General features: G+C 46.6%; 1 protein-coding gene across 7 annotated transcripts in view; it reads right to left on the bottom strand.

Annotated features, from left to right (window-relative positions):
- The window catches only part of CUX2 (cut like homeobox 2), a 261050-nt gene that overhangs the window by 45688 nt on the left and 196487 nt on the right, over positions 1 to 18875 (bottom strand). For all 7 annotated transcript variants that reach the window (XM_060028044.1, XM_060028045.1, XM_060028047.1 and 4 more), the window contains exon 4: positions 13207 to 13285. In XM_060028044.1, coding sequence (XP_059884027.1) covers positions 13207 to 13285 — 79 coding nt within the window. The remainder of the gene's footprint in view (positions 1 to 13206; positions 13286 to 18875) is intronic.

The raw sequence follows: 18875 nt of genomic DNA, 5'->3' as shown, positions 1-18875 counted from the left end.
CTCATCCAAGCTGCTGCAAGAAAAATGGGCTGTAGAGGGAGCCAGACAGGGGCTACTGCAATAGTCCAGGCAGTGATGCTGGGATCAGGGCGGTGGCAGGAGGAGTTGGGGGGAAGTGCTCAGACACAAGAGGTAGATAGGAAGAACTGATGGGGTGTGGTGTTCTAGGCTGAATAGCATTTCCCCAAATTCATGTCCATCCAGAACTTGTGAAACTGACCTTATTTAGAAACAGGGTCTTTGCAGATGAAATCAAGTTAAGATGAGGTCGACTGGATTAGGGTTGACTAATCCCAATGACTGGTGTCTTTACAATAAGAGGGGAGGACACAGAGAGACAACACACAGGGAAGGCCCCGTGAAGACAGAGGCAGAGATTGAAATAATGTGTCTACAAGCCAAGGGATGCCAACGATGGCTGGCCACCACCAGAAGCTAGGAGAAAGGAATGGAACAGATTCTCCCTATGCGCTTCCACAAGGAACCAACACTGCCAACACCTTGACTTTTGGGCTTCTGGCCTCCAAAACTGAGAGGATAAATTTCCATTGTTTTAAACCATCCAGTTTATGGAAATTTGGCATGGCAGCCTCTGAAAACTAATACATCATGTGTATTCTGGAGGTTCAAAGTCCAAAATCAAGGTGCTGGCAGAGCTGTGCTATCTTGATCTGTCCCACGCTTTCTCCTAGCAATCCTTGGCATTTCTCAGCTTGTGGTGGCATCACTTCAATCTCTGCCTCTGTCATCACTTGGCCCTCTTCTCTGTGTATCTCTCTCCTCTTTTTATAAGGACACCAGTCATGGTGGATTAGGGTCTCACCCTAAGGACCGTCCCTTATCATCATCACATCTGCAAAGACTCTATTTCCAAATAAGGTCACATTCACAGGTACCAGGGGTTAGGACTTCAAAATATCTTTTGGGGGCACACAATTCAACCCATAATACATGGCAACTGGCTGGATACCAACTGTGAGAAAGGCAGGACTAAGGAGCTGCTAGACTCCAAGTCTCATAGGAAGGAAGTTCTTACTTAAGCCTAACCTACTTCCCTCCTGCTGCACCCATTTCACCAGTCGTCCAGGAAGACAAGCGTGCTTCATAAGACAAAGCAGCAGGTGCTGGGCTCTGATCCTCCTGTATGTTCATCCTCTCCAACTACTGAGGAACAGGGCGGTGAGTTGAGTATGGTCCCTGCTCTGAAGAGTGCATAGCAACGATGATCACTTATTTCCCCAGGCATATTCCATTCTTTATTTCCTCCCCACAGAATTCCTAGACTTTACAGCACGTGGGTAAACTCATTTCTTCCCAACTCCCCCATCTGGGAGAAATCCACGGAGGTCTGAGCTACATTGCTGGGGATTGAGTTAGGTAGAAAAAAAAAATATTAGCATTCAGAGGACTGGAAGATTCTGCCAAGTTACGCATAAGTAAAATGCTCAGCTGGGGTAGCTGACATATCCGAGGGCTTCCTGCTTACTTTGTCCAACTGTATTAGTTGATGCATCAGCTAAACGTCGCTAGCTGCTCTTACAAATACAAAGTGAAAGAGACAGAAATGACAGCAAATCTTTGAAATGTTGGGAGGAGGTTTCTCAGAGAACCTGACAGTCACAGGGGTCTGGGAGCATCTAGCTTTCATTCCTCAGCAACCCCTTTCTCCCAAGGCCTTTCACATAGTAGGTGCTCAAGAAATGTTGCTTGTTTTAAGCACCTAAGTTAGTGGTCATTTGTTACAGCAGCAGGAAAAAACTAATACAGTCTGTAATTCAGCCATTTATTCATTAGTACCTTTTTACTGAGCACCTGCTATGTGTCAGATACATTTCTTCGGTTGCTAGATACTTCCTGAGCATCTACTTAGGGAAGTTTCTGGGCCCTGGAGATACAGCAGTAAATAAGAGGAAATTCCTGCCTTCCTGGGGTTGACATTCTAGAGGGGAGAGATGGACAATGGACAAATAAACCAACGGCTGTAAGGGGGCTGAGAACAAAAACAGCAGGGTTGGGGGAGAGAGTGGCCTGAGGTGTGTGCTTGGGGGCAGTGTGCTAATTGAGGCAGCCTGGTCAGGGAGGTGACGTTTGAGCAGAGCCCTGAAGGAAATGAGGAAGCCAGCAGGGGGCTGGGAGAGAATAATCCAGACCCAGGAAGCACCAGGAGAAACAGCTCCCATTAGACCAAGACACGCTGGCACACCATCCTGACCAATCCCCCCTGAGTTACTGTCCCAGAAACACAGCTTAGCTTCATCTTCACAACTGACCCATTTTACTGATGAGGACACGGGGCTCAGAGAGGCTGGCGATGCCTGGGTAATTCTTGGTGCCAGCCTCACCTCTCCTCCCTGTAGGCTGGTCTGGGTGCTGGTGGGTGGTGACTGGGTTCAGAGCAGGCTCTGGCTCTTCAAACACTAGTTTCTGGTCTTCATCCTCCCAACTCTAGCAAACATTCATTCTGGGGCAGATGGGGCACCCATATCCAGCTGGGGGGTAAAGAGCAGATGAGATGCCCACCCAGCATCTTGAGACAAAAGCTCCAGGGAACTGACATTTCTTCATCCCCACCACCCCCCGCACCCTGACATACGCCAGGTACTTTGCAGATATTTATATCTCATTTAATCATCAAAACAACCACAGGAGACATTGCTATTCTCCCCATTTTCCAGATGAGAAAACTGCAGCCCAGCAGAGGGAAGCCACTTGCTGAAAAAGGCGGAGCTGGATTTGAACCCAGGGTGGCCCAATCGTCAAATGCTGGTGACATGTCACACCTTAAGCTGCATCCACCTGCCCCCCAAAATATTACCAACTTGATATCTGTCCTTACGTGATTTGACGTTTTTAACTTAAATATATTTTAAAGGAATATTTGTTTCACTACTGTAAGTAGATCATTGGGATTCTGTATCATAAAAAAGGGGTTTTAACCATTAAAATAAATACAAAGGAAAAATCAAGAAACTGATGTTATTAAATTCTAGTTACATCCCCATTGCCTGCTCAAGACCTTGAGCTTGAGGCCAGCTCTTCCTTGGTTAAAAGGAGAGATTCACAGGTGTTCCATAGGCATTTAAGATGCTTTAGCACCTGACTGAGACTTTCTCTAGAAGGAACTAGAAAGGTGATACCTGGTGAGCAATGTACTCAAAGTCTGTGTTGCGCCAGGTACCAAGGCTGCTCCCTATGTCAGGTGACCCCACTTGGGGAAGCGCGGGGTCCCGCTGACCCCCAGTCTCCAAAGCGACCTGTGTCCCCCTCCAACGTCTGGCAAGCCGCATATCTCAGTGTCAGGAGAAGTGACAGAACATCCCTGTAGCTCCTCATCTGGAGCCACGGAGCCTGGCTTTCTGCCGGGCTCAGCGCTTCCACGGGAAACCTTTCAGCTGAGACACATGGCTGCCCAGAGCTGTGAGCGGGACTTTATTTCCCCCACTTCACTCCTGCAACATACACACTGTCAATATATAGACAAGGGCAGTGGCAGCGGGAATCAAACGGCTTTAGATCCAACCTGAATAAAAAAGCCCCAAACAGGGGACCCCAAATCAGAAGTGTTTGACTACATATCCTTTGGATTAATTAAGCACATTGGCAGACACGGAAGATCAAATATGAACCATTCGAGGTGGCAGGTCCTGATGGGCACGCGGGGAGGGGGAACGTCGTCAGGAAATAGAGTGCCTTTGTCTTACAGCCATCAACTTGCTCTTTATGCATAAACTGCTTAATAAAATGACTAATTCATTTTGGTTACATTGGATCTAAACCCCTAGAGAATACTGCCAATGGATTTATAATATTTTAATCTCACACCAGCCTTTCCAAAGCCTCTGTAGGAGGAGATGGATAGAACATCATCTATTCCATCTTCCACCACTAGCTGATGCTGTTGGTATTTTTTAAAAAAAGTGTCTATGGGGCTGTGTGGGAGAGTCGTGAGTCTAGGGAAAGCTGTCTCATTCCTCCCACTGTGTCCATCTGAAGGAAAGCGGTGCTCAGAGCTTTTTTTAGGAAAGCTGGAGCTGCAAAGGCTGTCCGAGAGGCTGTTTAGAAACACATATATGCAGAAGTATGCGTGTGTCCCTCCAAAGTATCTCTGAGACAGAAGCCTTCTCCCATCTGGGCCCCGGCTCCGGGCGCCTGTGTGGGCAGGAGGTTCAGGCTACTGACGGCGGCAGCGAGCCTAACTTTGATCCTTTAATCCTAACTTTTTGATAGCAGATGGCTGCCCAGCCCTTGTATGCAAATGGGGGCCGTGCTTTCTTCCCTTCGTCGCTAGGGCTGGCTGCTTCCGGGTCTCCCGGCTTAAGCACAGACAGAGGGGCTGGAGAGGGTCTTCCTTCTTGGCACTGGGTGGTGATGTAACAGTAACACCACCACCAACAGCAACGGCAGCCACGGGTCTACTGAGCATTTACTGTGTGCCAGACACCAGCTTAGGATTTTATACTCTTCACCTTGCTTAATCCTCTCAGAGGTACCAGAAGGTAAGTGTGCTTTTCCAGAGGAGGAAACGGAGGCTCAGAGAGGTAGAGCCAGTTACTCAAGGTTACCCATCCAGGGAGCAGCAGAGCTGGGACTCAAACCCGTGTCCATTGTAGTAAAAACAAAGTTTCCATAGACTAAGCTGCACAGAAAGTTCCAGGCAGGCAGGGACAGTGTCTGTTTTGCCTAACATTGTGCCCCTGGTGTCGAGTAGAGTCCCTATCAAACAGTAGGAGTTCAATGTTTGTTGAATGAATTGCATGGGGCTACTACTCTGTGCCAGGCACCATGTTAAGTGTTCTCCATTCCCACTGAATCCACCCAATGGGCCCATAATTAGGTGAGATCATTATCCATACTTCACAAGTGGGGAAACTGAGGATCAAAGAAGTCAGGTGCGATACAGGATGCAAGATGGCAGGACAGGGACCGGCCCCTCTCTGAGAGGGTCCCTCAGCCTAGAGTCCCGCTAGTGCTCCTCCTGGCATCTCTCTGCCCCCTGAATTTGGAGCTCTGTGGCTCAATTTCTCCTCAACAGAAGTACCAGCCTTTGGAGCCCTGGGCCAGGAGGACCAGGTGTACGTGTCTGTTAGGGGTCATGTTCTTCCTCCAGCTAACACATCTGCATTTCTGCAAAGGGCTCATCCTCTCACCCTAGAACCTCTCAACCTACTGGCAGCAAAGACCCTTAGCTGTTTTTCACTGTATTTAGATGTCAAATCTCTAATGGTTTTGTTCCAACCTTTTCAATTTTTTTTTTTCGTTTTTGGCCACACTGTGCAGCATGTGGAATCTTAGTTCCCTGACCAGGGATCGAACCCGGGCCCCCTGCATTGGTAGCATGGAGTCTTAACTATTGGACCTGCAGGGAAGTCCCCCAACCCTTTCAATTTTAAAATTAATCCTGCATCTGGGTTTGGTGCCAGGGATCAAGATTCAGGCTCCACTACCTCTCTGCTGTGTGACCTTGGGCAAGTGGCTTGACCTCTCTGAGCCTGCATTGCCTCAGCCACACAGCAGGGCAGGATGGCAATACCTACCTCCAAGGGGCAGAGGGGATAAGTGAAATCCTTTCTGTAAGGGGCTGAGCGCACTGCCTGGCACACAGGGAGCACCCAAGAAACCGCCCCACAAGGATGGTAGCTCATCGTTGAAATTCAAAGGCTGCTCTCCCTGAGGCACCTCTCCTGGCCTTCCTACCTTGAAGCCCTTTTTCTGCTGGGTGTTCTGGCCGTCTGTCTTCGGGTCATGTGGCCCCTGTTGGACTCCGAGGGCAGGGCAGGACTCAAGTTTGGGTTCCCACAGGGCTCAGCACATGGTAGGTGCTCAGAGAATGAGCTGATGAAAAGCCACAGCTGAAACGCCTGTCATCCCTTCTGAAAGGGAGCAGCCGTTTATTGAGCACCCACTGGATACCAGCATCATGCTGGATATTTTCCTTTAATCATCTTTCAACCCTTAGCTGCCAGGAGTAGTAAAAATCAGACAGGTGGCCAGGGGGAAAGGGCACTCCTGGCAGAAGAAATGGCAGAGGCAAAGGTGTGGCAGAAAATGGGGAGACAATGCCTTTTGAAGTTAAGTACCATCTCTGGAAAATCTGCTGTTAAACTTTTCCTTTTTTTATGGGTTAAATAACCTTTTATGTTACCCTTCTGTGCTCCCCTGAGCTCAACAGGACCAAATGGGCAGAGGCACATACAGGGAGGAAGGGAAGGAGGTGAGGGCAGCCAAAGACAGCGATGGGTCTCTCATTACACTAAAATCTGTATTGCCTTTATCTGCAAAGGTGGCTTATCCACTAGATGGCAGTAGAACTAGTCATTTGGGACAAACACAATGTTAAATTCTTAACCCCACTTTCTACTTCCATCACCATATATTTCAAATGCTTCAAAGATTCAAATTTCTAAAAATTGAGATCACAAAAGTACTTAAAAAATCCTACAACCTTCAGGTGAGAGGGTTTTTTAAAAATATGACAATAAATCCAGAAGCCATAAAGCAAAGGTCTGGTAAGATTTCCTACTTTCTGCTAATATTTTTTGAATGTGTGCCGTGTATCATCTACAAGAGACATTGTAAACAAAATTAAGAAACAAAAGGCAAACTAGGAGAGAAGATATGAAACACATTTACCAGGACAAAGGTTAGTATCTCTAATATACAAAGAGCATCTACAAATCAATAAGAAAATGATCTCTCTGATAGAAAAATGTGCTAAGGGTACATGAATCAGTGATTTACAAAATAATAAATATGAGTGGTTCACAACATGTGAAAAGATATTTAGTGTAACTAATAAACAAAGAAGTACAAAATAAATCAACAAGGGGGAAAAAGATTCTTATTCTTTCTGACCACTTTTCCTGGGTTTGTGGTCAATATGTGGCTACAATACATTCCCCTTCCCAAGTTTTCTTTCTCACTCTTATAACTACAGTACAGTACCAATATGCCTTGCATTCCCAAGAACCCCGAATACCCAGTGTTGGGAATGGGGTTCAGTAAATTACAATACAGCCACACAACAGACTGTTACACAAGAGGAACCAAAGTTACTCAGAATTTGTAATCACACAGAGAAATACAGATGCTTGTAGTGGGTGAAAGGAAGCAGGATTGAAAATGGTACATGCAGAATGAACAACCATTTTGAAAAAGTACATGGGGAAAAGATCAGATAGGAAAACAACAAAATATTGCCACTGCTTTTCTAGTAGGTAGTTTTCCCCTCCTATTTCCATATTTTCTGAATTTGACAGTAGGCATATACAACTTTTATAATTGCGGAGAAAATTTTAAAAATCCTAAACATTGGAAAGTATTGTCCTACTGCACGTTCAGTAACCCTGTAGTGTTAAACCTCTCACCCCACTTCCTTGATAATTGACAGAGCTGTATGAAATCCAAAGCCAATGCGTGTGACTCACGTAACTTATACCCTGATGGCAGCTTTGCAGTGGGCTGCTGATATCCAACCTGCCAAATGCTTTCATGTATAGGTATAGAATCCTCACATTGACCGATGAACAGGTTCTATTATCCCTCTGCTAAAGACACAGAAACCAGAGTCAGAGAGGTTCAGGCCCCTGCCCAAGGTCACACAGCTCAAAAAAACCCCACCAAGCTGACAGTCCCACCCCACTGTGTCTGATGCTACAGCTCGATCAACCTAAGCTGCCCAGCCTTGCCTCCTGAAAGGAGGAGCAGGGAGAGAAACGCCTGTGAGGAGTTGCCATCTCCTGCATCAGATTTTTAAAAATACAAAGTAAGGCAAAAAAAAAAAAAAAAAAAAATTGGGGGGACTCACCTCTCCCTTCTTATCTCTTCAGCAGTGTTCCTCTGCCTGTCCTCTTACTTGCTCTTTCCTTGTTTTCTCTTTAAATTTTTTTCTTTTTGCTTTTAACCTAATCACTCAGTTAATAAGTTAGCTCTCTGAAACTTGGGTCGGTACCTAGTGACTCTATGAATGCAATAAAGAAATCAGCCGTCACCGGTACAGGAGTCAGAAAGGTTTAAATCAAATCATCCTCTACAACAATGACATTAATTATGCTTTTAACACGTTTTACTGCTTTTTTTCCTCACTTCACGCCACATCTGTGTGAACAATATCCAAAAGATTTACGGTTTTCTTTCATAATTATAGACATACAGGCTGCACACTTATCAAAATACTTGCTGAGCAATCACGCTATATCGCATTCTCTGCCAAAGATTTGTGTTGGCAGCAGTCACTCAAAACAAAAATGTTGAATCAGGACTTGTGTGGCTTCGGGGGGGAGGTGTGGATGGGAAGTATTTCGACAAATAATTTGCCTGTCAAGAAGTATAAAAACAGGAGAGTGTTCATCCTGGCAAATTTTCCAGGAGTGTTATTTTTATGGAGGGGCTGGGGAGGCATGTGTGGCAGGGACAGTGAAGAGGGAAGCTCCGAGCACCAGCAACACATCTGACATTTGGTTCTTGTGTCTGAGGATACAATTTAATGAGAACAAAAATATGTCTTCCTAATTCCCCTAAGAAATCATTAAAACATTTTGTTATTCTTAAATGTCTTGAAAATGAATTAGAGCCCTGAAGGGGCTGTTCGTATGGTATGTCTCCATCAGTTAAGGTTCCTCGTTCTCTAGCTTGGTGACAGCTGGGGATGTACGTCCCCCCCACCCCTCCATTTCTGGGGAGTAGAGTTGGGAAATCAGACACGTGGAGTCAGCACTAGGCTTGGAATGACCGTTTGGGGAGAGGGGCAAGAGAGCACGGGAACTTTCCAGGAAGTTCCATGCCAATCTTGGGAGCGCTCACGGTCCCTGAATGGCGCTGCGGTTCTGGCCTTGTGGGTTAACATATTTTCAGAAAGATGTGGGTCCACAGTGAACCCCAGAAATGATGCTCTCTCCCACATGGGGGCTGTAAGCCCCTTCTCACCCCCAAACGCTCCCCTGGGTTTGAGACAACAGGTTACTGGAGTGATGATCTGTTTACCTCTGCCACCAGAATGCAAGTTCTCTGAGGTCTGGGCCCGTGTCTGTATCGGCAGGCTCATGGTTATGTTCCCAGTGTCTAGTGAGTGCTGGGCACACAGGAGGCACTCAATAGATGCCATCTGAGTAGATAAACACGTGGCAAGCAGGAAGCACTAGTTGAAAAAAGTACCTTTTCATTCAAATAACTCTTCTCCCACTTTCTGCGTCTGAATCTTATTTCTAAGTCATTCAACAAACAATTATTAGGTGCCTACTGTGTACTGGATTCAGGGTACACAGGTTTACTATGACTCAGTCCCAGGCTTGGAGAATTTCACTTGTCGTAGGGACACACAGATGATGATAAGAACAGTTAACACTTAGCAAGTGCCACTCTGCGTCATGCACGCTGAAGCCTCCCAATGACTGTATGAGACAGACTCTGATATTATTCCCAATTTATAGAAGCGAAGACTGAAGCTCAGGGAGGTGAATTAATTCGTCCACAGTTACCCAATGAGTAAGTGGTACAGGCAGGATTTGAACTGGGGTCTTTGCCTGGAAACACAAGCCCATCTCAGTGCTGCCCCCTGGTGCTACAGGAAAGGTACTATGAGGCCTGGTGGAGGAGCTGGGCATGTGGACTCGTGGGAGGTATCTCTGGGGTCTGTACTGGGTCACCCTCCACTGTCATTCGCCACTGAGACTGTGCAACCCAAAGAATTGAAAAGAGTGGGAAATAAGAGGGTGTATTTTTCCAAATTTTTTCCCAGATAGCTCTGATAAGGGTGGAGACATCATAAGCAAAAAGGCTGCAAGGAATGGGGCGGCCTCTCGGTCTCTCGGCCACGTGCCTGGTGTGGTCCTCAGTAAGGGTGATAACGACCAGGGCTGCAGACACAGCTGTCTTGGCCTCATACCACAGGACCATGCCCTGGCAGGGGGAAGGCACAGAGCCTGGAGGGCTGTGCTGTCTGGTTCCAGCCATTCTTGCCGCCAAAACATTCTGACTGAGAAAACCCATGTGGCCATGCTGCCTTCCTGCGAGTGCAGAATCAGGGCAGAGCACGGGACTGGAGCAGAGCGAGTCGAGTCTGCAGGTGCCTCTGTAGTGGGCTGAATGGTGACCCCAAAATATACATCCATGTCCTAATGCCTGGAACCTGTAAATGTGACCTTTTTTGGAAAAGGATCTTTTGCAAATGTAATTAAGTTAAGGATCTTGAGATGAGATCATCCTGGATTATCTGGGCGGGGCCTAAATCCAATGACCAGTGTCCTTATAAGAGAACGAAGAGGGGGATTTGGGACCCAGAGACACAGAGGGAAGAAGGCCATGTGCAGACAGAGGCAGAGACTGGAGTGATGCAGCCACAAGCCAAGGGACACCTGGAGCCACCAGAAGCTGGAAGAGGTAGGGAAGAGTCCTCCCCTATTGAAATACAGTGTGTAACGTGAAGGATGCAAGTTACTCAGCTTTCTGCTCCCTACACCAAACAGTGTTTGTCTTCGGAGGGAGCAGAGCCCTGCCGACACCTTGATTTCAGACTTCTGGCCTCCAGAACTGAGAAAGAATAAGGATCTGTTGTTTTAAGCCACCCAGTTTGCAGCAGTTTGTTACAGCAATGGGAAACTAACATAACTTCCCACGAGTAGCCAAGTTGTGACATGAGCAGACATTCTAGAAATAGTTGTTGAATGTATCAAGAGCTGAGTCCCATCTCTCCCTGGCTGTGAGGCATCAGGCACTGGACTCAACTTCTTTGTGCCAGGGAGACAGGGACTGGTAGGGCCTGTTCCTTTGGGGCTTGTAACATGCAGAGGGTAGAGCACATGCAACTTCTACACCTGGCCACTGCTTCTCTGACTGTGATGTGCTCCCGGATCCCCTGGGGAACTTGTTAAAATGCAGACGCTTCAATGGCCCGAGGTTCTGTATTTCTAACGAGCTCCAGGCGAAGCCAATGCTGCTGGTCCATGGACTACACTTTGAGTAGAACAGGCTAGAAGACTTCCCTCACCACCCAGCTCATGTGCTTTTGGAGGGGAAGCTTCACATCATTGTTGCTGTATTAGTTTCCCGGGGCAGCCATAACAGAGCACCACCCACTAAGGTGGCTTAAAGCCACAAAAGTTTATTCTCTCACAGTTCTGGAGGCCAGAAGTCCAAACTCAAGTTGCTGTCAGGGCTGTGCTCCTTCTGAAGGCTCTAGTGGAGGATCCTTCCTTGCCTCTTCCAGCTCCTGGTGGCCTCAGGCATTCCTTGGCTTGTAGTTGCATCACTCCAAACTCCGCCTCTGTCTTCACATGGCCCTCTTCCCTGTGTCTGTCCCAAAACTCCCTCTCCTCTTCTTATAAAGACACCCTTCATTGGATATAGGGTCCTCCCTAAGTCCAGGATGATCTCATCTCAAGATCCTTAACTAATTACACCTGCAAAGACCCTGTTTCCAAATAAGGTCACACTACGAGGTTCAGAGTGGACATAAATTTTGGGAGGACACTATTTAAACCACCACAACTGCCCAAGACAGATGGAACGAGGGACTTTCCCAACCCCTGCACAAAGATCTCACAAACAACCTTGACATCAAATATAAATGACTTTGCCTTCTCCATGGCTCAGCCTAGAGTGGGATCTCATTTTCTTCTTCGTAAACCCCCAGCTCCAGTCACCTCTGATAGCACTAATTCCTGCAGCTGTGTGGAAGTACTAGAAATGGATTAAAGGGGCTGTCTGGGTGGAGGGAGTTAGCACAGTGGAGTTGTCTCCCAGCTCCACTATTATTAAGCAAATCACTACATTCTGGGTTCCCATCTCTAGGTCAATAAATGAAAATGTGCAGAGGACGGGCCATTTTAAAAAAGGGAACTTGGGCTTCCCTGGTGGTGCAGTGGTTGAGAGTCTGCCTGCCAATGCAGGGGACACGCGTTCGTGCCCTGGTCCGGGAAGATCGCACATGCCACGGAGCAGCTAGGCCCGTGAGCCATGGCCACTGAGCCTGCGCGTCTGGAGCCTGTGCTCCGCAACGGGAGAGGCCACAACAGTGAGAGGCCCGCGTACCGCAAAAAAAAAAAAAAAAAAAAAAGGAAACTTTTTGCAGAAGTATATCTACATATTTAGGTACACAGTTGAAGCTCTCAAGGTGATCATACCTCTGTAGTCCACACCCAGATCAAGAAGCAACATCTCCAGCCCCCAAAGGCCCCTCCCAGGAACTATCGCCCCATCCAAGAGAAACCACTCTCTTGACTTCTAACAGCACAGGTGCCTTTTTTTTTTTTTAGGTGAAATTCTGTAACGCAAAATTTACCATTTTATAGTGAACAATTCAGTGCCAGTTAGTTCATTCATGATGTTGTGCAACCACCACCTCTATCTAGTCCCAGAACATTTTTATTCCCCTAAAAGGAAACCTCATACCCATTAAGCATTCACTCCCCATTCTCTCCTGCCCCCGGATTGGTAACCACCAATCTGATTTCTGTCTCTATAGATTTGCCTATTTTGGGTACTTCATACAAATGAAATCATAAACTGTGTGACCTCTTGTATCTGGCTTCTTTCACTCAGCATCATGTTTTTAAGGTTCATCCACTCTGTACCATGTGTCAGTACTGCATTACTTTTTATGGCTAAATAATATTCCACTGGATTGGTAAACCACATTTTATTTATTCATCCACTGATGGACATTTGGGTTGTTCCCCCTTTTAGCCACTGTGAATAGTGCTGACATTAATTTTTGCCTGTCTTCATATTTTATGTAAATGGAGTCATACAGTATATGCTTTTTTGGGTTTGGTTTTTGAGGAACATCAAGTTTTTGAGGTTGGCCGTGCCATGCTGGAGGAAACATTTGCAGTCTTTCCTCCAGCGCCCTCTGCTGGCAGAGAGCACTGGGTGCCTTCTGCCCCTTGTGGCAAAGGGATGGGGGTTCTGGTGGGCAAGACACTCGGCTCCCCAAGAAGATCCAGGTGGGAGATCTTGCCAGGAGCCCCCCAAAGCTCCCTGGCTGATGTTGGAAGGCAGTGGGGTACGATGGAAGAGTCGTGTGGGGACACATCACACCAGACTGGGTGTAGACCCCCTCAGTCCCTACAACTCCTACCCATGGAGGGCCTGGCCTCACCCAGGAGTCTTGGCCTGTCCCCAGATGCCACTGAGAGGAGGCGCCTGTGTAACAGTCCTAACAGCAGTTTATTTTTGTTAATTATTCACTCACGGAGCCCAAGCATGTCTTACCTGGTGCTTCAATTAACTGCTTGTAAACGCTCAGGAAAGCAGCTTCGGCCTCCTGACTTCTCTTACTAAGAGCCACCACCTTTGGAAACAACAAGAGAAAGAATCACGTGTGACCACAGCATCTGAGTCTAGAAGCAAATTTAATCATTTTCTATATGTGCAAACATGGGATTGGGGGGAGGAAGAAGGGAAATGAAGATTGAAAGTATGGAGTAGACTGCCAAAATTCAGCTGATGGTGGCTGACTCCTTTGCCAGAGCAAGTTCTAAATAAATAGACTTTGCCTGTTAAAAAAAAAAAAAAGAAAGAAAAAAGTGTGGAGTAGAAAGTCTGGGTTCAAGTTCCAGCTCCACTGCATCTGGCTGTGTGACCTTGGGCAAGTCACTGCCCCTCTCTGATCCTCAGTTTCCTCATATGTAAAATGGGTGTAAATGGGGCTTCCCTGGTGGCGCAGTGGTTGAAAGTCCGCCTGCCGATGCAGGGGACACGGGTTCGTGTCCCGGTCCGGGAAGATCCCACATGCCGCGAAGCAGCTGGGCCTGTGAGACATGGCCGCTGAGCCTGCGCATCCGGAGCCTGTGCTCCGCAGCGGGAGAGGCCACAGCAATGAGAGGCCCGCGTACCGCAAAAAAAAAAAAAAAAGGGGTAAATAATAGAAACTACCTCTTAGGCCTGTTGTGAGGATCAAAAGAAGCTATATATAAGTGCTTAGCACAGGGCCTGGCACAACAGTAGGTTATTAACAGCTGTTACTATTATTCCTGTTATTAATGTCAGAGGTTCAAATATGACACGTTTTGTAGGAAAGTGGGACACATCTGGGGAATATGTCTTGCCACTGAAAATTAAAGAGAAATTGTTGAATCTCTAGTAAGATATCAGTTTCAACAAATGTCAAGAGTGACAGCTTGTGAAACAGTTCCTGGCATACCAAAGGTGCTCAATAAATGCCTCTTGATTGATGAATACACCAAATGACTGGATGACCAGTAGTGAGGAGCTACTTTCATGCATTCGTTCTCTTCCTCACAGACTTTTATTGTTCTGCCAGTGAGACTCCGTAAGATGTGTTTCTGGGGCTCAGCAGCATCTCATCCCTTCGCTCCTGGCTGTGAATTCTGAGCTCCGGCCTCACAACTGCCTTGATGCTGGCTCTTCTTGACCACTCCCCTTGGCATTAGTCCTGGGCCTTCCTGGCATACTGTTGGACCAAGCTCCTGGCACCCACAGGTCACCATCCCTACCTCCTCGAGGACACACTGGGCTGGCATCCCCCTTTGGACTGGAACAGAGCTTTATTCCCCCTGGCACTGAAATACCTCTCCCTCTGGTGCCAACTTGCTAAATGATGACTCTATCAGAGCATCTACTTGTCAACACCCTCTTTCAGAGCTGGGCTTTTCCTATGAATCCCAGTAACGCCATTTGGGGAAGTGTCTGTTATTGAATTCCTCCCCTCAAAGTAAGCTCTGTGAGCGTGTGGTCTGGTGCACAGAAGGGGCTCAACATAATTTGTTGAATGAACAAATCCAAGTGGGTAGCACTGACTCTAGATCCTGCCTGTGACACAATTGTAGAGAAATGGCAGGGCCCAATTCTGAGACAGTCTGCTCACACAGGTGATCAACCGAGGTATAGGTCCTGGAGCCAGGCTGCCTGGGTTCAAATCCCAGCTCCACCACTTATTATCTGTGTGTCCTTGAACAGGTGGGTCACTTCAATCTCTGTGCCTCTACTTCCCCACCTGTAAAACGGGGATAATAATATGATAGCCTCCCTCAAAGCGTCGCTAGAGGATCAAATGACTTAACACAATGTAAAGCCCTTTGCAAAACTCCTAGCATGCATTAAGCCCCATAGACATGTCACCTCTTGGTATGATCAACCCCTTCCTTCCTTCTTGCCTGTTATGGGGACAGGTTCTGCCCAGTGCTGGATGATAAACTTCAGCTGTGCTCATCTCTGGTGTCCTATGAAGACCACCTGAGAAAAGCCTCGCCTCCACACACAGCAGGGCACTCTGGGAAGAAGAATTTGAAAACCATAGCAGTTTCTCTGCAGCTTCCAATATGACAGCCATGAGCCTCATGTGGGTACTAGGCACTTGAAACGTGGCAAGTCCAAATCCAGATGTGCTGTGAGTGCAAATATGCACCAGATTTCAAAGCCTTAGTTCAAAAAAAGAGAATGTACAATAGCTCATCAGCTATTCTTATGTTGATTACATGTTGAAGTGATAAAATTTTGGGTATTCTGGGTTAAATAAAATACATTATTAAAATTCATTTCACCTGTTTTCTTTTACTTTTTAAAATGTAGGTACTACAAAATGTAAAAGTACATGTGTGGATCACATTATATTTCTACTGGACAGCATGGCTTGAAGGTTTTACAAGGTCCACAGAGACTTTTTATTTAAGAGAGGTGGAGAGAAATATATGGTGGATGTTGAGCAAGTGATTTTAAAAAGGTCAGTTACAAAAGCTCTTTAAGCTCTCTTGTTGTTATTCTGAGAGCAATCTCTGGTCGCTTACCTTCCAGAGTGAACGACAGTCTCTCATACATTCAACAAACATTTCCTGAGCACCTGCTATGTGCCATGACCTGTGAGCTGAGAACTCAGCGATGAATAATGCAGCCTCAAGCACCACCCTTAGAGGACTCACAGTCCAGTGGGGAGACGGACATTAAAGCAGATTCCCCAGGGCTTCCCTGATGGCGCAGTGGTTGAGAGTCCACCTGCCGATGCAGGGGACACGGGTTCGTGCCCTGGTCCGGGAAGATCCCACATGCCGCAGAGCGGCTGGGCCCGTGAACCATGGCCGCTGAGCCTGCACGTCCGGAGCCTGTGCTCCGCAACGGGAGAGCCCACAACAGTAAGAGGCCCGCGTACCGCAAAAAAAAAAAAAAAAAAAAAAAAGGCAGATTCCCCAGATAATTCATTAATTACATGTGCTAAACGCTTCAAAGGAAAAGCACAGGGGGGCTTGAGAGTGTGTAAGTGGGGGGAGACTGACCCAGTTTGATGGGTGGAAGGAACATCAGGAATTATCTCCCAGAAGGGGAAGATGGTGATGGACAGAAATAATGTTCTAGAATCTAGGCAAAGGGAAGAGTTTTATTCTTGCTAAGATGTACAAAACACAGTTCCTGTTCTGGGAACTCACAGCTGAGTGGGAGACACAGCAATGCCAAAGAGGAACCGTAACACAGGAGGAGGTGATGCAAACACTGGAGTCTCCAGATTAATGTGAGGAGGGGGCAATTAATTCAGAGTTTGGAGGGACATCCTTGAGGCACTAATAATAATAATAATGTAATATTCAGAGTTTACCATGTACCAGATACTTACTATTCATAATCATCCCTCTCCATACACCAATCACTGAAGGTAGCTGCTGTCATTATCCCCATTGTACAGATGAGGAAACTAAGACTCAGCGAGGTTAAGTAACTTGCCCAAGGTCACTCAGTAAGTAAATGGTAGAGTGAGATTCACACCAGGTCTGGGGGTTGAAATTACTGTTCTGAATCCAGATGTGGGCCCCTTTCTCCTGGATAGAAAAACCATCCCAGCCAGTGGGGACAATCACTCGGACCCCATCTGGATGCTGATGCCTTGATTTGCTATCTATGGCTGTACCAGGTCAGGGGCTGCTATGCGGCTGACCTGAGGTCCAAGAAAAGCCATGAGAAACAAAAGCAATTCATCTCCCGATCCCTAGATGGAGAATTATCAAAGATGAGCCAGCACAAAGTCTGAATGCTTCATTTTATAGTCGTCCATGCTAAGCATGTGTGGTAGCTGGAGTTTACGATAGGCATAAGAATGTTCTATTGACTTCTGATTTATTTCTTTTCTTTCTTTTTTTGGCTGTGTTGCGTCTTAGTTGCAGAACTAAGCTGCATTCGTTGAGGCATGTGGGATCTTTTGTTGCGGCACGGGTTCTTTGTTGCAGTACTCAGGTTTGTCTCTAGTTGCGGCGTGTGGGTTTTCTCTCTGTAGTTTGCAGCATGAGGGCTCTCTTGTTGAGGCGCACGAGCTCAGTAGTTGTGGTGCGCTGGTTTAGTTGCCCCGTGGTATGTGGGATCTTAGCTCCCGACCAGGGATCAAACCCGCATCCCCTGCATTGGAAGGTGGATTCCTTACCACTGGACCACCAGGAAAGCCCTGCTATTGACTTCCAAAAAGGAATTCAGGGCAGAGGTGAGGGCAAGTCACAGAAGATCCCTTTATTGTTTCCCGGTCCCTATGCATAGCACCCTCTACTATCCATTCATGGTGCTTATCAGTTGTGTATTGATTATGTGTACGACTGTCTCCTTATAATGTCAGCCCACCCCATTAAAGCTGTGCTGTCCAAAACAGTAAGCACTAGCCCATGTGGCCAGTGAGCACTTGAAATGTGACTATGCAAATTCAGATAGGCTGTACGTTAAAATATGGGATTTCTAAGTCTTAGGAAGCAAAAAGGAATGTAAAAGATCTCAATAATTTTTATATTGATTTCATGTTGAAATGATAATATTGTGGACATACTGGGTTCAATAAAATATATTATTAAAATTAAACTAACCTATTTCATTTTACTTTTTATAACGCAGCTACTAGAAAAATTTAAATTACTTATGTCGTTTGCATTCTATTTCTACTGGACAGCGCTGTCCTAGATCAAAGGTTAGGAAACTATGGCCCTTGGGCCAAATGTGGCCCTTCATCTGTATGTTTAAATAAAGTTTTATTGGAACACAGCTACAATCATTCTTTTATGTATTGTCTATGGCTGCTTTCATGCTATAATGGTGGAATTGCATAGTTGTGACAGACATTCTGGCTGCAAAGCTGAAAATATTTACTCTCTCTGGCCCTTAACAGAAAACATTTGCTGATCCCTGCTTTAGAAGTTCACCTAATGGCTGGACAATATTTTCAAAAGCAGAGATCAAAAAACATCCTGGAATGGCGCTAGGCCTGAATTAGTTCAAGTTTAGGGCCTCCCATAGTAAATATGACTCTTGAAGACAGTAGTCATTTGGATGTCCTGCCTCGTTCAGTCTTGTTTTAGAGCGATGACCCTGTCTATTTCTAAAAGGCCAGGCCTGATGGCATCAGGGACTGATCCAGTGCTGGGCCCAATGTCATGAAGCATCTCTTGGCCTCAGTTTGTTCATCCATCATGTGGGAATAATACTCTCCATCTGCCTAAGAAGCTGTTGGGGGAGGAATGGGCTAACATGTGGTAAAGAGTCCCATGGAAGTTGGAAAAAAGCTTTCTAATAAAGCCAATAATTCTTCTTCCAACCATATAGGATGTCTTTTCCAAGAGCTGCAGCTCTGATGTATTTCACCCATGTGCCCAGAAGAGGTGAGCTCGGCCTAAATAAAAGGCCATGTGTCTCTGCCTCATGGCTGGGTCCTACAGTGCAGAAGGGCAGGAGAAAAGGGTCCAGAATGACAGCTTTGGCTTGTGACAGGCAGATCTTTGAAGGCCATCTGGGGGAGGGAGAGGAGGAGGAGGAGGAGGTGGCGGCCAGCTACAGACACCAAGAAGGTCACCATCAGAAATAGCTCAGCGTCTGATGAAGCAGGCGGCATTCACACTACCCGAAGTAATGTAAGGGGTGAAAATGTGTTTGGTCCCCTGAGTATGAAAGTTAACAGGTGTAGA

The sequence above is a fragment of the Delphinus delphis genome, chromosome 13 (assembly GCF_949987515.2).
Source record: "Delphinus delphis chromosome 13, mDelDel1.2, whole genome shotgun sequence".
In the NCBI taxonomy this organism is placed as follows: Eukaryota; Metazoa; Chordata; class Mammalia; order Artiodactyla; family Delphinidae; genus Delphinus; species Delphinus delphis.
This window is presented reverse-complemented; position numbering and strand designations above follow the sequence as displayed.